Raw genomic sequence first — 15,065 nt, forward strand, 5'->3', positions numbered from 1 at the left:
GTGCAAACCACTAACTGGGCTACGTTCGGTGAATTGCATGGACAAAAAACCACGTTTCTATGGCTTCTTTTTAACTCAGAAAACCATGCTAATAAATCCTGGGCTCTTTTTGGTGAACATTGCAAGTTTTTTGTTGGTTTTTTGTTTTGTTTTCCTCCCGAATTCAAATTTGCATTAGATGGCTTTCCCTGAAAGTTCACTTTTTCACATTGAGTTTCTGTAATATGATACAGGTCAATCAGTAGTGACGGCTGGAAGAAGATGATTTACTCATCCATGTTTTCAGTGTTCAGAACAAAAATCTGCTTTCTTTGCACACATTGCCTTTTGGGGAATGTAGAGTCTTTAGTGACCCAAACCCAACTCTATGCAAGACCAATTCCTACAACTGGGTTTTGCTTATATATCCCAATAACCAGAAAGCCACGAACTCATGAAGACAGGATTAACTAAACTTCTTGGCTTAAATTCACTTAATTTCCTCTTATATTGCAAGTAGAACTCCTTAAGTTGCAAGCAGGGCTGTAGTCAAGCCAAAGGAGGCTCCGTCTAGTGAAAGCTCAACAGCAGTCCTGCCTTGCGTTAACAGTTGGGGGGAAAAAAGCAGATCCTGGGAGTGCTTGTGAGCTGTCAGGATGGCCTGCTAGATCAGGGATAGCACTGACACGTTGTACCTGCCTCTGTTGCAAACATGCTTCAGTGCTTCTCCTACAATGCAAACAGATTGTCACCCTATCAGTGTTTACTTAGAGCTATGTAAGACCACCTAAATCAGTAGAAATTTATGCACCATTTGGTAAAAAGGGGCAGCACAGGCTGAATGCTGACTTGGGAAGAGTTGAGTATCTGAGCTTGTCTCACACCCTTGTGACTCTCGCAATGTGCGCTCGGTGTGCACGGCATTGCTCCACGCCTGGCCCATGTCGCGGGGCTCCTCAGCCAGGGGGGCTCTCCGGGCACGTCAGCTCCAATGACTCTGCAAGGCCAGCTTCTTAAATACTCCTCAGAGGCTTGACAGCAAGCCTTTTAAAGATGGTTTTAACATCAAGAAATAAAGCTGTGCTCAGTTTGCCTTAAGCTCCGTAGAACCAGAGCTGCAAAAAGGCTTTTGCCATAATAACCCATACTGACCCCAGGTAGGCACCCAGTGCTCGTCACCCAGATGCCAAACAGCTCTGTAATGCACACCATTTCACCAATTCACCCCGTGTTCCTGGGGTGAATAGCAAATATCCCACCAAAGTTACTGGCTATAGTTGTAGCCGGACACCCAGTTGCCACCGCCTTGTGCCTCGCACCGAGAAATCCCAAGGTGTGAGGGAAGCTGTGGCTTTAACTTTGCCTGCTGCCTGCCCTTATCAGAGCAGCCTAGTGATTTTGACTTCTAGACAGGTAAGCAAAATCAGCTAATAATTATTATTCTCGCAGAACTTGAAGTTGCCAAATTTGTGTTATGAGAAAAATAGGAAATAGTTTCGAGTGAGAAGCAGCACCCGCTATTGACTTTATGACTGTTTCCCTACAAACAAGCACGCTGATGTTTTCCATACAGTCAAGGGACAAAGATATATAGTTCGGTCTGTTCATGTTCACCCGTATGCTGATGAATTTGGGCTTAGAATTACCGGGTGATGACAGGAAAGAAAACTAGTACCTCACAGGCAGTATTAAGCAACAGCTCTCAAAGTTTGTGAGAATAACAGAAGATGAACAACCTGGTAATTCTCCTCTGTTTTCTGTCTCCAGTGGTTAGAGCGTGGAGAGATGCCTGCTTTCAAGCAGAAAAGCAGCTAGTTCCATCGGCAGTCTGACACCTGAATTTTTTGCCCGTAATGAATCTAGAAAGTTCAAATAATATTTGGGAAAGTGAAACCTAACCGAGTGCATTTCTTTCCTCTCATTTCTCCCCTCCTCCAGCCCTCTCTCCTGCCTTACTGTGTTCCCTACTTAAGCAGATGATAGAAATGAGTTTTTCGAGATGGGAAAAGGCCAGCACTATGCCGTGCAACTCACCTATGGCTGCAGGAGAGGAAGGTGGGGTCTGTTGTGGCTCACTTAATGCGATGGGATTGTTAAACCTGCTCCAGCGGCAGCATTGGCAGTGCATGCGACATGTGCAAGCCAGAGAGATAACCCTGTGGTTCCAGGGTAAGCGTAAGCAAGGTGTATGGGCAGTCATACGTGCTGTGAAACACAGTACGGTTTCAAAGGCCTGAGAAGAGAGTGTAGGAGTAGAAGCGTGAGCATATACCTGTCTAAATGCTGGTTTGTTCTAGTATTTTTTTACCTTTACGATTAGTGGAGGATCTTGTTCCTGTCTGCAGCTCTGAACCATGGCTGCTGGTTTCTTCTGTCCCCCTTTGTCATTCGCTGCACCAAGATAAACAAATGTTTCCCAAGCAGAATGCGTTAACCAGTGAAGATTCTTTATGGAATTAAGACTTGAGGGGCTCAGTTATGTCAAAATGGAGCAGTGCCTTCCATGAAATGTTTGTTGCTGGCATGAAATTTTTTATTCCAGTTCAAACTAAAAGGAAATGTTTCAACTTGAAACTCTAAGAAGTGATTTCCTAGTTTTGATTTATCAAGAACTTGTTCCCTCAACTTCTGTTGCCCCTTTTTGGGAAGTAAGATGGCAGAGAAGACAAAACAAAATGATGAATGAGGAGTAGAGGTGAGGTAATTCCATTTTCCTTTTTTTTTTTTTAATTTTTTTTTTTAGGTTACTTCAGGAAAATTGAAATTATGTTGCTATAACTGATTTTTTTTTTTTTTTTTTTAGACCAAGAGCTGCTTTCTCTCTGAGCACCAGATAGGCTTTCAGGTGCATTGTATCCATCAAATCCTTATGAGCACCAGTACTGCTAAATATCCAGTAAGAATGCTGAAACCTAAAGAATGACACCCTGTGGTTGTGTGAAGTGAGGTGCAGCATGGGTGCAGAACTGCTGCAGGTTCCTGTCCTTGGGTTTTGCACCCTTGAGCACCCTTATCCTTGAGGATCCAGTGCCTTGGCGGACTGGAGTCTCCAAGTGCCAGTGAGCCATTTGGAGGTAACTGGGTGACTTTTCTCAGTGTGTGGAAGGAAGGACTCCTGCCAGGCACCTGGCACTTGTGTCATCTGGGCACCGGCCAGAGCAGTAAAGTTCAGATCCAGGTTTTTGATTCAGCCTCATTCACTAATATAGGTGGTGAGCGGTGACGTTCCAAGTAAATATTGCACAGCAGAGCTCACTTGAAATAGTTTATGACCCGGGAAGAAAAATCTGTGCTAAGAATAACTTCTAATTACATCAGGTCAGTAAATTATTCTACAGATTCACACCCAGGACAAGTCTTGGGTATAGAAGATGTGTTAACTTCAGTATGTCCACACCTAGTCATTGGTTTGTTCTCACTGAGTTAATAAAAAAAAGTCTGTATTTAGCTCCTTCAATGGACAAATAACAGATGAGCGCAGTAACACTTGCATGGTCTTAAACTGCATTTATATTTCCTGCAGTACATCTCTGCTAAGCACCACAGACTCTTTCCCTGTTGGCAGTCATGCTGGGGTGGGAAACCGGCGTCGTTCACATTCATCAGATCGAGTGGCTTAATGGGGGAGCTGCACTTGGGTGGACTCGGGCCTTTTCATCTCCCTTATATCGTTTCCTTCAGTAAGCTGAGCTTTCCACTCCATTCCAGCATGTAACATGCCTTAGTTTCTTCATGTGGTGTATTTTCTTACTACTACTTCAGTGTAGTTTTGGCTTCTCTCTTCACATTTGGCAAGAATTTATTTCTACACATAAGTCGAGATAAAACAGATTTTCTTACAGAATCTTCCTAAATACGATGGTGGAAGTCTGTTGAGGGGGGGGGAAATAAACCAGCCAAGTTGCATGTTGCTTTCTAATTGTTTTTTAGGAAGTATTAAAAAAATGCTGTCGTGACAAATGAAGGAAAGATATGTGTTAGTATCCCAAGTAACAGTTTTAGAAAGCAATACTGCAGACGCTGTGCTTTGACTTGTGAAAGCATCGTGACTTGGGCTTTGCTAGTCATACAAAATAAACTCCAAGTGTGTGTTTATAGAACCAAAAAAATATCTCCTGTGGTTATGTTGCAGGATAACTCTTGAATATTGTAGCTTTGTTTAATCTGCAGCTTGGGAAGTCTGGACTGACCAAGTCTGACTCCAGAAAAATAGAAATCATATCAGAATTACTGGTTGGTATTGTTTCAAGCTACTGCTAATCTTTCATTTGCAGCAGTAATTTGATTTGCATGGGCTCTGGTAGTCCAGACCACGTGGAACTGTTCTGATGAAGACTTGAACCACAGTTTGATATTGGTTTAACGAAGGCCAATACAGTAGACACCCAGCTGACTTTTTTTTTTCCAATAATCCTTACTTATTTTTGCCATGTGTCCTGACTTTATCAGTAAGCTGTACTTAAGATCAGTATCTTCTTCAGCACATCCACATCTATTTATTTAGTTATTTTCTGTATCGCATGTCATCCTTTTTGTGTTTTGTCTTGATTTCTGTTCCTTCAGGGTGCCGATCATTTTTCTATTATTCTGCTCCCAGTTGTCTCAAAGTCTAAATACAGGCTTAGATAACTTCCCCAGCTACACAAAAGTAGCAAGGAGAGGGGTTGACTGAAGGTCCCCCCTTTTAACTTTACACAATGTAATCTGTAGCTTAAACTGTCATTATTATTATTATTATGGGTTAGACAAGATCATCATGGTTATCATGTTGGAAGTTTTGGCATAGCACAGGCTGTAGAACTTCCCTGAATTTATGTCTGTTCATGAATACTTGCTTTCCTTGGCCACAAATCTGTTAGTTTTGTTCTGTGTTGTTTTTGAAAATGATTAACTTTCTGTAATGAACCAAACTCTGCTATCACAGTGACTCTTTAGGCGGTCCCTGATTGTATTTGCTAATGTCTCCGTCCCAGATCTGAGCACAACTAATGACTGGAAGGAATGTTGCTGTTGTCCTTTGACCGTTTCTAACAGTGCTGTGACATCTTTAGTGTTTCCCTTGGTAGGGACGGTAGTGCGGAGTTTGTTTAAGCAGCTCATATGAACAATAATGCTCCTTTTAACAGGGTAGCAGCCTTCTAATATCAGGCTGCAGAATTAAGTTACTATAAGAAAGGTGAACCCACCACTTTCTGATCTGAGCGTTGAGTGGAAAGTCAACTGACACTATTGCAAGGGGCTTTTTTTTTGTCTTTGGAGTCCAGCTAAGCTGTGTTTTATCAGCCTCACCAAAAAGATGGCAAAGTGTTTTGGCTAACAAACAAATACGCTGTTTAGAAAACACCAGCCATTTCACTGTTTGCAATTTTCAGTGCCATTTAACTGTATAGTCTTGTAATTAGATGGTGTAAAGTACTTAACATGTTACACAAATATGTCAAAACGCATTAGCAGCACAAGTGTTCTTTACTGCTTTCCTAAATACATTTCACAATATGTCGTACTAGAATCCACCTCTTGTCATTATTTATAAAACTGCAAAGTTAAGATCACCAAGAATTAGATGATTAGCATGAGACTGTCTTTCTGTACTAAGAATATATATCATGACAACGTACAGACTGAAGCATACAAATCCCTTCTCATCTAAAATGAGAAGGCAGCCTGGAATAAAACCCAACAAATTATGTTTTTCATATTCACTCCGATCAACTTTCTGCTGCTGCTTCTTAATTCCCGTTCAGTTCAACTGCTTCTTTGCAAACTTTTGGGTTACCTCCAGACTTTGCATTTGAATGCCTTTTAGGCATTGTGTAGCTTTTGAATGGCGTTCGGCCATGGTTTCTGACGCGTGGGGAGGCCAGCCGCTCACCTGCTTCTGGGAAGGATCTTTTCCATAGAACAAACAGCTTTGCAACACTTTACCCTGCCGAGGCAACAAGTAACTAAGTAGCTTCCTTATAAATGAGAAGGTAGGACTTGCGGCTTCCTTAAAGACCATCAACTGTGCTGAACTTTCAAATGACCCATAGCAGTATTCCCACAAACGCGCGCTCTATGTGTGACCCAGAACCAATGGAAGTCGCGGTCATTCCAGTATTATCGCCCTTGTGGTCTAGGCAAGCCTGGGGACCAAGTGTCTTGAGGAGACACTTCTGATGCGGACCTGCAGGTGAGGCCAACCAGTATGCCAACCAGTATGCTCTCCCGCCTGCTTGCTTCTCCCGTGGAGACTTGAGTGCTGTTTGCAAACTGAAACGATGCTGTTGCTGCATCCTACACATGCTTTCCTGCTCTGTGCAAGCTTGGGTATTACTTCCATACACAGTGTAAGCTTTGCAGTTTCAAAGATCTAATCTAATAATAGATTGGTCTACATTTGCTGCGTTGCCAGAAAAAGACATATGTTGTCAGGCAGTCGAAGTCAGCAACAGTGCTGAAGTGGAAATGTGCTGAAACACGAAGAAGGCAGAAATCCAGAAGAATCTATCTGAGGTTTGGCTATTAGGAAACTAAAAATATTGTCTTCTTACATATATGCTTTCCACACATACTTAGAGAAATACTGTTTGCCTGATGTCTCAAAATGATTAAAGGGCAATTCTTTTCCTTTCTTGGCTTTGATGTGATAATAGAAGATGCTGTTGGCATTCAGCTTATTGAAAACTGGTGTAAGAGGAAAGAAATGATTGGAATGACTTGAATGGAAGAGGCATGTGTAGTATAGCGCAGGAGAGAAATACGACATTCGAGTTCCTTCTGTCATTGATGATTCAAGATGCAATTTTTGAGTTGCACTCACAGTGGAAGTAGATCTTTCCACATCTGTGCTGAGGCACAGGTTTTAGGGTGAGGACTTGAGTTTTGACAGCATGCGATGGTAAGAAAATTTTCCATGCCATATTTTATCACACAATGTTTGCAATTCCCATTTTTCATTTTTAGCTTTTCCCTGGGAAAAAGAATGCATCGTTGGCTTGAACAAAGTGAATGTATACCACAAGAACCGCTGGTCTTCTCTGTGCTGGTGAAAAGACTTTGCTTTTAAATTCAGATGGCTCTATGCTGCTGACCTTTTACAGAATTGCAGTGAGGTGGGGATTGGGCTTTAGGCTGGTATATGAAGATGTGAGGTTTTGACATGCGTTCTGAGCCAGCAATTACAGGATTTCAACTGTACGTATCCCTTAAAGATCATCACTTCTGGATGTGTGCTAAGAAAATGGCATCTGTCACAACCATACTTTTTCTGTTGCGGTCCATGTGTGCACATAGACATGTATTACTGTTCTGGAACAAAATTTCTCCGTAAATGCCATCGCAGATCAGGAAAGATTTTTTTTTTTTTTTTAATATTAATGTTTCCTCCTTTAAGACCAGTAGCTTCTCCCTAGTCAGCATGCATGTGGCTTGGTGGGGTAGTAGTAGCAAAGAATTTTATTTCAGTGACTTCTCCAGGGAATTCATCCACTAAATAATAAATACTTATATCTCCTGGGAGCCACCTGGAGCAGCATCCCAGAAGTCCTTTTTGCTTGGATCACCCATCGCACAGGTAGCATCCTTGTGCAGTTAAGAAGTGAGAGTAAAAGATTTGGCCTGCTACTGTTTTCTGCTTCTCTTGGCACTATTCCTGGAGAGAGTTGAGTTAGTAAATGTGGCTGTCACAGTAGCTATTACCAATGACACGAAATAATTAAGTTGTGGTTTCTGTTGTGGTGGGGCCGCTTCTGTATTTTATAGTGATACGTCTGCGCTAGGAGGGAGAGTGTCATGCTTGATTGTCGTGACGGATGCTTCTAGGAAAACAGGATGAGCCTCTAAAGGCAGGTTGTCTGATACTTTCCATTTACATGAAATCCTGTTGGTTACATGGCAGATCACTAATAGAACTTGCATGTTGTTTCTTCTAGTTTTCCTGATGAGGTGAGGGGGAGGGCAGCAGCCATCTCATTTTTCTCCCTGTTGTTTTTGGAGGGGATAGCTGCAATCTTTGTTCTTTTCAGCTAGTCAAAAGAATGCTTAAGCCAGTTTTTAGTCTGATTCTCTAATCAAGTGAATGCTTCTATTTTTTGATGTCTAGAGCCACCAGTGTGGGGTTCCTGGCTTTCAGTCCTGAAGACTTTGGGACACAGATGCTCAGCCGCGCTGAGAAGCCCTGGTAGTCCCTGATTGCTGAGTCCTGCTGAACTGTGCTCCATGCAGGAATTATACTGTGAACACACTGGGGGCCTTAAGAACAATCTTTCTTTTTCCGGTATTTAAAGTATTTTCTGTAGGTTGCCTCAGATAAATCTGATAGTATTACAGTGTAACTGCGAAATCCTGCTCTTTGGTCCTTATAGACAGGCTCTTCCTGTTGCACCCGATTTAGCTTCCTAGAGGGAAAAGTTTCTCTTGTAGCTTGGGCGGCAAACACAGTCCATGTGCTCTGGCATGCTGCTGGAGGGGCCAGGAGCCCTGCGGGGGTCGGGGGAGCCGGCCAGCACTGTGCTGACGCTCGACAAGTGCGTGCTCTGCTGAAGGTGAACATGAGCTTGCAAAATGTTGTGCAAACCTTCCTGCCATTGCTGGGGACCAATTGGATAGAAGCTGGAGAAAGTTTTGGGGTTTTTTAGTAGATGTTGCTGTACATATGTTGGTGTGTCAGGGGGGAAAAAAACTTTTCAGCTGTCTGTGGTGTTACACCTTGAGGCTGAGGCTTTTTTTGTTTGTGTCTCTACAGTGGAAGAATCCCGTGTCACATTTATTTTGTATCTCGTGTTAGAGGTGACATTGTGCTCAGTGCTGAATGAGATGGAGAGGCCGTGCCGCACATGGCCTGCGGTGTCAAAAGATGAGCACGGAGCAGAACAGATGCGATAGGAGATTGCGGGGGGGGGAGCTCGACCTTGTGTTCATGTGCTCAATGGCCCCTACCACTTGTGTCTTCACCTGGAGCTCCCCAGGGAAAGGAGGCATCTACTGAGGGAAGGGGCAAGGACCAGCAGAGGGAATTGGGATGCTGTCTGCTGGTGGGAAAAGACTCTGAAGCAGTAAGAAGAGATACTGGGGCTTGGCTGAGAGATCAGATGTCAAACCTTGAAAGGCAAGAAACTTCAGTGGGTAAATAGGGAAGAAGGGTGCGTGTGTGAACCATGGGAAGGGCGTTGGAGTGATCAGTCGGTAAGCAAAGCTTTTTGCTCTGTGTCAGTGCAATACAGCAGGTCCTGGGCTGTGACGGGAAGCCTTAAGGGATATGGTAATTAAGAAAAGTAACTAAGAACTAAGTCATAAAAATAATAAGTGTTTTACCAGCTCCGTTGTGCATAGGCAGGCAGCAGGGAATGTGGGTCACGCAGTGTGAGTGGCTGAGCCAGGAATAAAATCCAGGTCTGTTAATGCCTCAGGCCTCTCAATACGCACCAGACCGTGGCTCTTTCCTCCGGCACAGCTTGGGTGGGAAAGGACCTCCATTTTAGGTGGAAGACCAGGCTCCGCTCAGTCCAGCAGCTAATCATGTTCTCCTGTTGTTTGCCTTTGCCAGGTGCAAGTTCTTCAGCCTCACGGAAACCCCAGAGGACTACACCATCATTGTGGATGAAGAGGGCTTCCTAGGTAAGTGTCGGCCTGTGCCGCTTCGGTATCCAACCTGGGGGTGGGGGTGGAGGCGGAAAACCTGTCATCTCTCGCTGAGATTATAAACCAAAGCGTTTGTAAAACAGGTCTGTTTGTCAGTGCTAGCAGTACAGCTATGAAAGGTGCTTTGATCACTTAAGCATACTGTCTCTGCTGCTGTGCTGTACAAGGCGTTTCACACATGGAATATGAATATATTTTAATGCCAGGAGAAGAGCACGCACAAGTCTTAAAGAGCAGCTTAAGCATATTTGAAAAAGCAAAACCATCTGCATATCATTGTATTAAAATGAGCTGGCCTTTGTTGCCAAACCTCCACAAGCACACCACATCTTGCGTCTCCAGCTTGTTCATCCAACCTTTCTCATTAAAAGGAGCACTTGAAGATGAGTAGTTCCTATCATCCCCACGACCATCACAATGCTGTGGAGCTGCGAATCAGCTCCTTTGGCTCATCACTGAGAGTTGTGATTTTCTACCCAGCTCTCTCCGTATCAAATGTGCCATCTTTGCCCGTGGTGGCTGACGGTCTCTCTCTGCCCGTGTCAAAGGTGGAGTCGGCTGTGTGTCAGAGAAGCTGGTTAGCATGTGCTTGGGAGCTGCAGATGCTTGGCATTGGGCGAGTGCTGATGGAGAGAATGGTTTGGCTTTGTGGATGGAAATAGTTTGTAATAACATTTATCATGTGGGGAGGTTTTGTTTGTAGCAGTGTTACTGAGGTGGTGGAATGAGGAAGTATTGTGCAGCTATTATTATTTTTGTTCAATCGCTGCTTTCTGTGGTTGGAATTAGAAGTCTACACATTTTACCGGTTTGGAGAAAATTCATTAAAATACGAAAAAAGAGGATTTCATTCCTGAATAGGCATTAACTGTCGAGTAGCTACTTGTGACACTGTAATACTCAATGGGTTTGTAATATCCAAAACCTAAGGAGAAAATGAGAAACTATACCATCTTTATTTAGTACAGAGTCAAAGTTTTATAATCAGTAGCATTGCTGAATTATTCCCCTTTCTGTTTCAGGAGCGCTCATAAACATATAATAGAATAAATTATTGCATTTTAGAACACTACAATAGTGGCTAAACGTTTTCATAAAATAATCACTAGGTTGAGAATAGGTGAATGGATCTTTACAGCTATTGCTGTTTGTAATTTGGGAGTTGTAGGGTTTGACTGAAAGCGTATGTCACGTGTTCTGCTTTTGCCTCCCAAAAGAGGAGGTGACATACGATTCTGCTGCCAGAATGTCCCTTGTTGCATTTTTTCAGGGAGCATATGCATGAAAATCTTATTACTACTATCGGTAGTATCACCTTTTATATTATCGGTGGTAGCTGGGGGAAATCGATTCAAATTTGGTTTCGCCATAGTAGTAGGATGCAAAGCCTCCCTCTTAAGAGCTTCATTTTAAGAGAGAAGTCACCAAACAAGGAGAGAAGTTTTTTTTCCAAGGGCTGCAGCACGTGGCAGAGCAAGAAACCCGGAGATTCACATTCTCAGGAGGGAGTCTGCGTCACTGAACCATGCTGTCCCTGCAGATGTGTCACGCTAGGGGCATGCTCATCTCCAGCATCACATCTGTGTCTGTGATATCCATGGCACTCACTTCTCTGCCCAGTTGGCACAAGGCAGATTCCTCAGTTCAATCACTGGTGGCAAGTTCGGATTGCAACCACCCCCATACAGCCTCTAGCAGCCACGCTGCTATTTATCTCTCTGGAAATTATTCCAGCTTGAAACAAAGGTGAGCTTAAGCAGTGGTTTTGCTCCTCAGTAGCGGGGGGTTGTGTTGCACTGTGTATGCCACCGGTTGTACTTGGAGCAAATCCCAGGTCTAGCCAGACCAGTGTCCTCGAGGAGCTGCATGTCCCACTGGTGCCCCGGGTTATCTCTGTGAACCAGACAGTGCTGCTGCACTTCAAAGCAGCGGTCCTCTCTGCTTGGACCCCTTTGACTTTGTTACCTTGGCTCTCATACACACATGAATTTACTGCTGGTAGTTACAGTACCCATGTAGCTTCCGTTGGGCTATGGTTTTGGCAGCATGTAACATCCCTTTTTTTCAAATACACCGCGTGCAGTTGGGGTGTTAAAGCAGGGCTTTGCAGGAGAAAAGATCACCTTCCGGGCAACGCAGGGGATGGAAGGAGCATGCTAAGGCCATCCTCTACTATGGCATGGCATGGAAGCCAGGTGCAAAACCCAGCACGGGTAGTGGTGTCACGGAGCTGGCAGCTTCATCACTAATTCTTTGCTCTTTGCTAGTAAGTGATGATCTGCTGGACAAGACTCGTACGCTCTGCATCCTGCTAACTGTCCTGACACAACCCCCATGCCCTTCGGGTTTGTGTCCAGCCTATGCTCTTCTTTCTGAACTGTCACAACCTCAGGGTTAGCCCTGACCGCGATCTCCACTGTTGCTCCATCCCTGTTCCTCATTTCCATATGCCGTAAGTTTTTCACGGTCTGAAGGAATTCAGGATCTACCATCGAGGATGCCTTCTAACAGTGAAAGGGCTCTGCTTCACCCCCTGCTTCCCCTCACAGCCTGGCTATAAATGTCTCAGGAGGAGGAATCTCACTTGGCCTTTGTACAGAGTGTAATCAGCCCATGGACCTGAACAGGATCAAAATCTATATGAATTGCAGCATCCCACCTTCTTGCAAAACAGCACCAATCATGTCTGCCTCGAGTGGATAAGCTGCTTCTTGACCTGATTAGCCAAGTGCCAGGTTCAATTTGCCAGGCAGGGTAAATTTTCACCTTTGTTGAGCAGTTTAGGTAGCAAGTCCAGCAGCAAGAAGTGACTTTTTTTCCCCTCTCCAGGTAACTTTTGTTCTTCCAGTGCTTAACAAACTAGATGTAAGTCTCTGAAGGGCAGGCTTTTCTGTGTGGAAAGTTAGGGCCTTTCTTTCTCAGGCACCTATATGAATTTTTGCTGCAGCAGCAGTGAGAAGATTGTCCTCTCAGCTGGCATCTCTCAAGTTAGCCAGGCCCCTTCTCCTGCATATCACAAACAGCACGGAAGGGAAAAGAAATAGGCTGGAGAAATACTGGCACTTTCAGCAATCCTTGAGGTTAACACTTCAAACATACTGACACGCAGTAATCATTCTTAACTGTTTTGTCAAAAAATAATCCTCAGGCTTGTTTCCCTGAGAGTAGCGAGTGAGTCGGGCTGGTAAAGAACTCATTATTTCTTCTCCCCAGAAAATGTCTGCAGTGCAAAGCCGTAACCTGCTTAAGCATTCATCATTCTGGAAGGGAACGGCTACAGCCTAATTCTTTGCTTTAATTCCCTGGCGGTGAGGTGGGGATTATATCTGCACAGAACCTTGTTTGTTCCAGTGGCCGTTTCTTGGGCTTTGGCCTGTTAATGAGGAAGAATTTTATTCAGCAAATAACACAGGGGGACAGCGCACAGAAAGCTCTTTTCCTGGCTGATACTGAGATGAATTAGCAGGAGGAGTTTGGCCATGGGCCTTCCTGCATGAAGACAAGTGTCTCAGCTACTGGGGTGCTTGGACAGCCATGTAAAACCCTTGCATTTGTCACCTGCTGTGCAGCCAGCGCGTGGCAGAAAAGTCGAGCGGCTGCTGCTCCCTGAAATATAGCAATATTTGTTTGAGTTTGGTTTGGTTTTTTTCCCCAAGGTTTGGCTGAAAGCAGGAGCTGCCTGCGCGTGGTGCAGATATGCCATAGCCCCTGTGCTCTCCGCATAGTCTGTCCCTTTTTCAAAGGGCAGCAAGGACAGACTCCCTCCATCTCTGGGCAGCTGCACCAGCAGAGCTTTTAGCCTGTGGTCTCACTGGTCCCAGTAGTCTCCGTTCACCAAAGGTTTTAGCTTTCACACACTGAAAGGAAAGCACGTGCCAGCACACCTGGAGATAGCCATGCTCTCGGAAACCCTGTTTATGTGCACCGGGAAGCAGTTGCTAACATTGCAATCCTGTCCTGGAAGTGCCATCTGAATAAAATAATGGGGTCGGGGGGCAGCAACGTTCCTCCAGTGGCACTCCCAACAGCTGTCACGTCGCGGCTTCTGTACCGTATATCCAGAGAGACTTTTACTGGAGGTAAAGGGGCAGTTTGGGTGTTTGGTTTGTTTTAATTGTCCCTTTTCTGTTCCTGGTTTCTCCAGCTGGTTTGTCTGCAGTCCTATTCATCCTTTTTTCTCTTGAAAGTCCACTTCCAGGTTTAGCGATAGCTCTGCTTGGGTAGCTTTCAGTGAAATGCCATCCATCTAGCCTCCCATTTTACAGCACTTCTCTAATTGCACAGCACAGTGTGAAATGAAGAACTAACACTCTCCCTCAACCACCTTTATTCTCTACAAGCCTAATGAAGGAAGAGCCCGTCTAGTGTCATCTATGTCAGTTGGTCCAATTGCATGGAGGTGAGAGATGGCTACAGTTTACCCTCAGATATTTCTTTGTTTCAGTATCTGTTGCATGCACTTGAAACGAAGACGAACTCTTTGATAAGGACCTTCCCAGAATCACCACCACTGGGACCTGGCTATGTGCTAAGGGAAAAGGAGCTCCTCTGTACTATCATTCCTATGGCAAGATAGTCTCTTTGCACCTAGAAGGCAACAAGTCCTACTTTTTGAGTTTATGCCTATTTATGATGGAAAAAGAGGAGTCTCCCTTTTTGAGACCTCTTACAGGGCAGTGGATGGAGTTTGAAGGCTTCTTTCTCCATTTGGGGGACAACCTCTAGCCTGTTGCTGCCCTGCCCTGGCCTCCTCTGTGATCTTGGCAGCTGTTGAGTTGCTCCATGAACATCTGCATAAATGGCGTCTGTGACAGTCTGTCACCCAGGTGAAGCTGTCCTGAAGATGGAAGATTGTAAAGCAACAAGTTGCTACCATTTCCACGGCGAGATCACTGCCTTCCCAGCCTTGGCATTTGGTTGGTGTCCCTTCCGTGCAATCTTTCTCTGTAGGCGGTGAACTTAAAAGGTATCAGAGAAGGGGAAAAGAAATCAAATGCTAGGGTCAAGGGAGGAGTGAATCCTTGTGATTTCCAAGTTGGTAAACATGCATATTCTAGTTTCAGGGGAATTGGGGGTGAGTAAGGGGAACACATCACCTTCATGTCCTCTGGTCTTCTCTCTCCTAGAACTGGCAAGCCCATTTCATGTAGGTCGCTGCAGTTAGCAGACCTTAGGTCCTGACTGATCTCTCCTGGATTGGAGCTAGAGAGGAAGGGCAATTTGATTTCAGTACTGAAGCAGCGCTGGGAAACATCTCCTTCTTTGGTGCAGATCCCCTGTGTGAACGTAGAGCAAGACTCTCAATCTCCCCACACTGAGGTTCATCTACAAGATGGGGGTGACAGCCCTTCCTTTAACCTTCTTTGGCTGCCCAGTATGGCTAGTAACTTCTCTAAGGCCAGAAATCCATGCATTTACGCAGTTTTCAGAATGAGGACGCTCCTAATCTCAGTTCATACCTCACA

General features: G+C 44.6%; 1 protein-coding gene across 1 annotated transcript in view; it reads left to right on the forward strand.

Annotated features, from left to right (window-relative positions):
* The window catches only part of CASTOR2 (cytosolic arginine sensor for mTORC1 subunit 2), a 137,426-nt gene that overhangs the window by 57,368 nt on the left and 64,993 nt on the right, over window positions 1-15,065 (forward strand). Inside the window, exon 2 of the mRNA XM_076354559.1 lies at window positions 9,506-9,576. Coding sequence (XP_076210674.1) covers window positions 9,506-9,576 — 71 coding nt within the window. The remainder of the gene's footprint in view (window positions 1-9,505; window positions 9,577-15,065) is intronic.

Source organism: Aptenodytes patagonicus, chromosome 17 (genome assembly GCF_965638725.1).
Source record: "Aptenodytes patagonicus chromosome 17, bAptPat1.pri.cur, whole genome shotgun sequence".
NCBI lineage: Eukaryota > Metazoa > Chordata > Aves > Sphenisciformes > Spheniscidae > Aptenodytes > Aptenodytes patagonicus.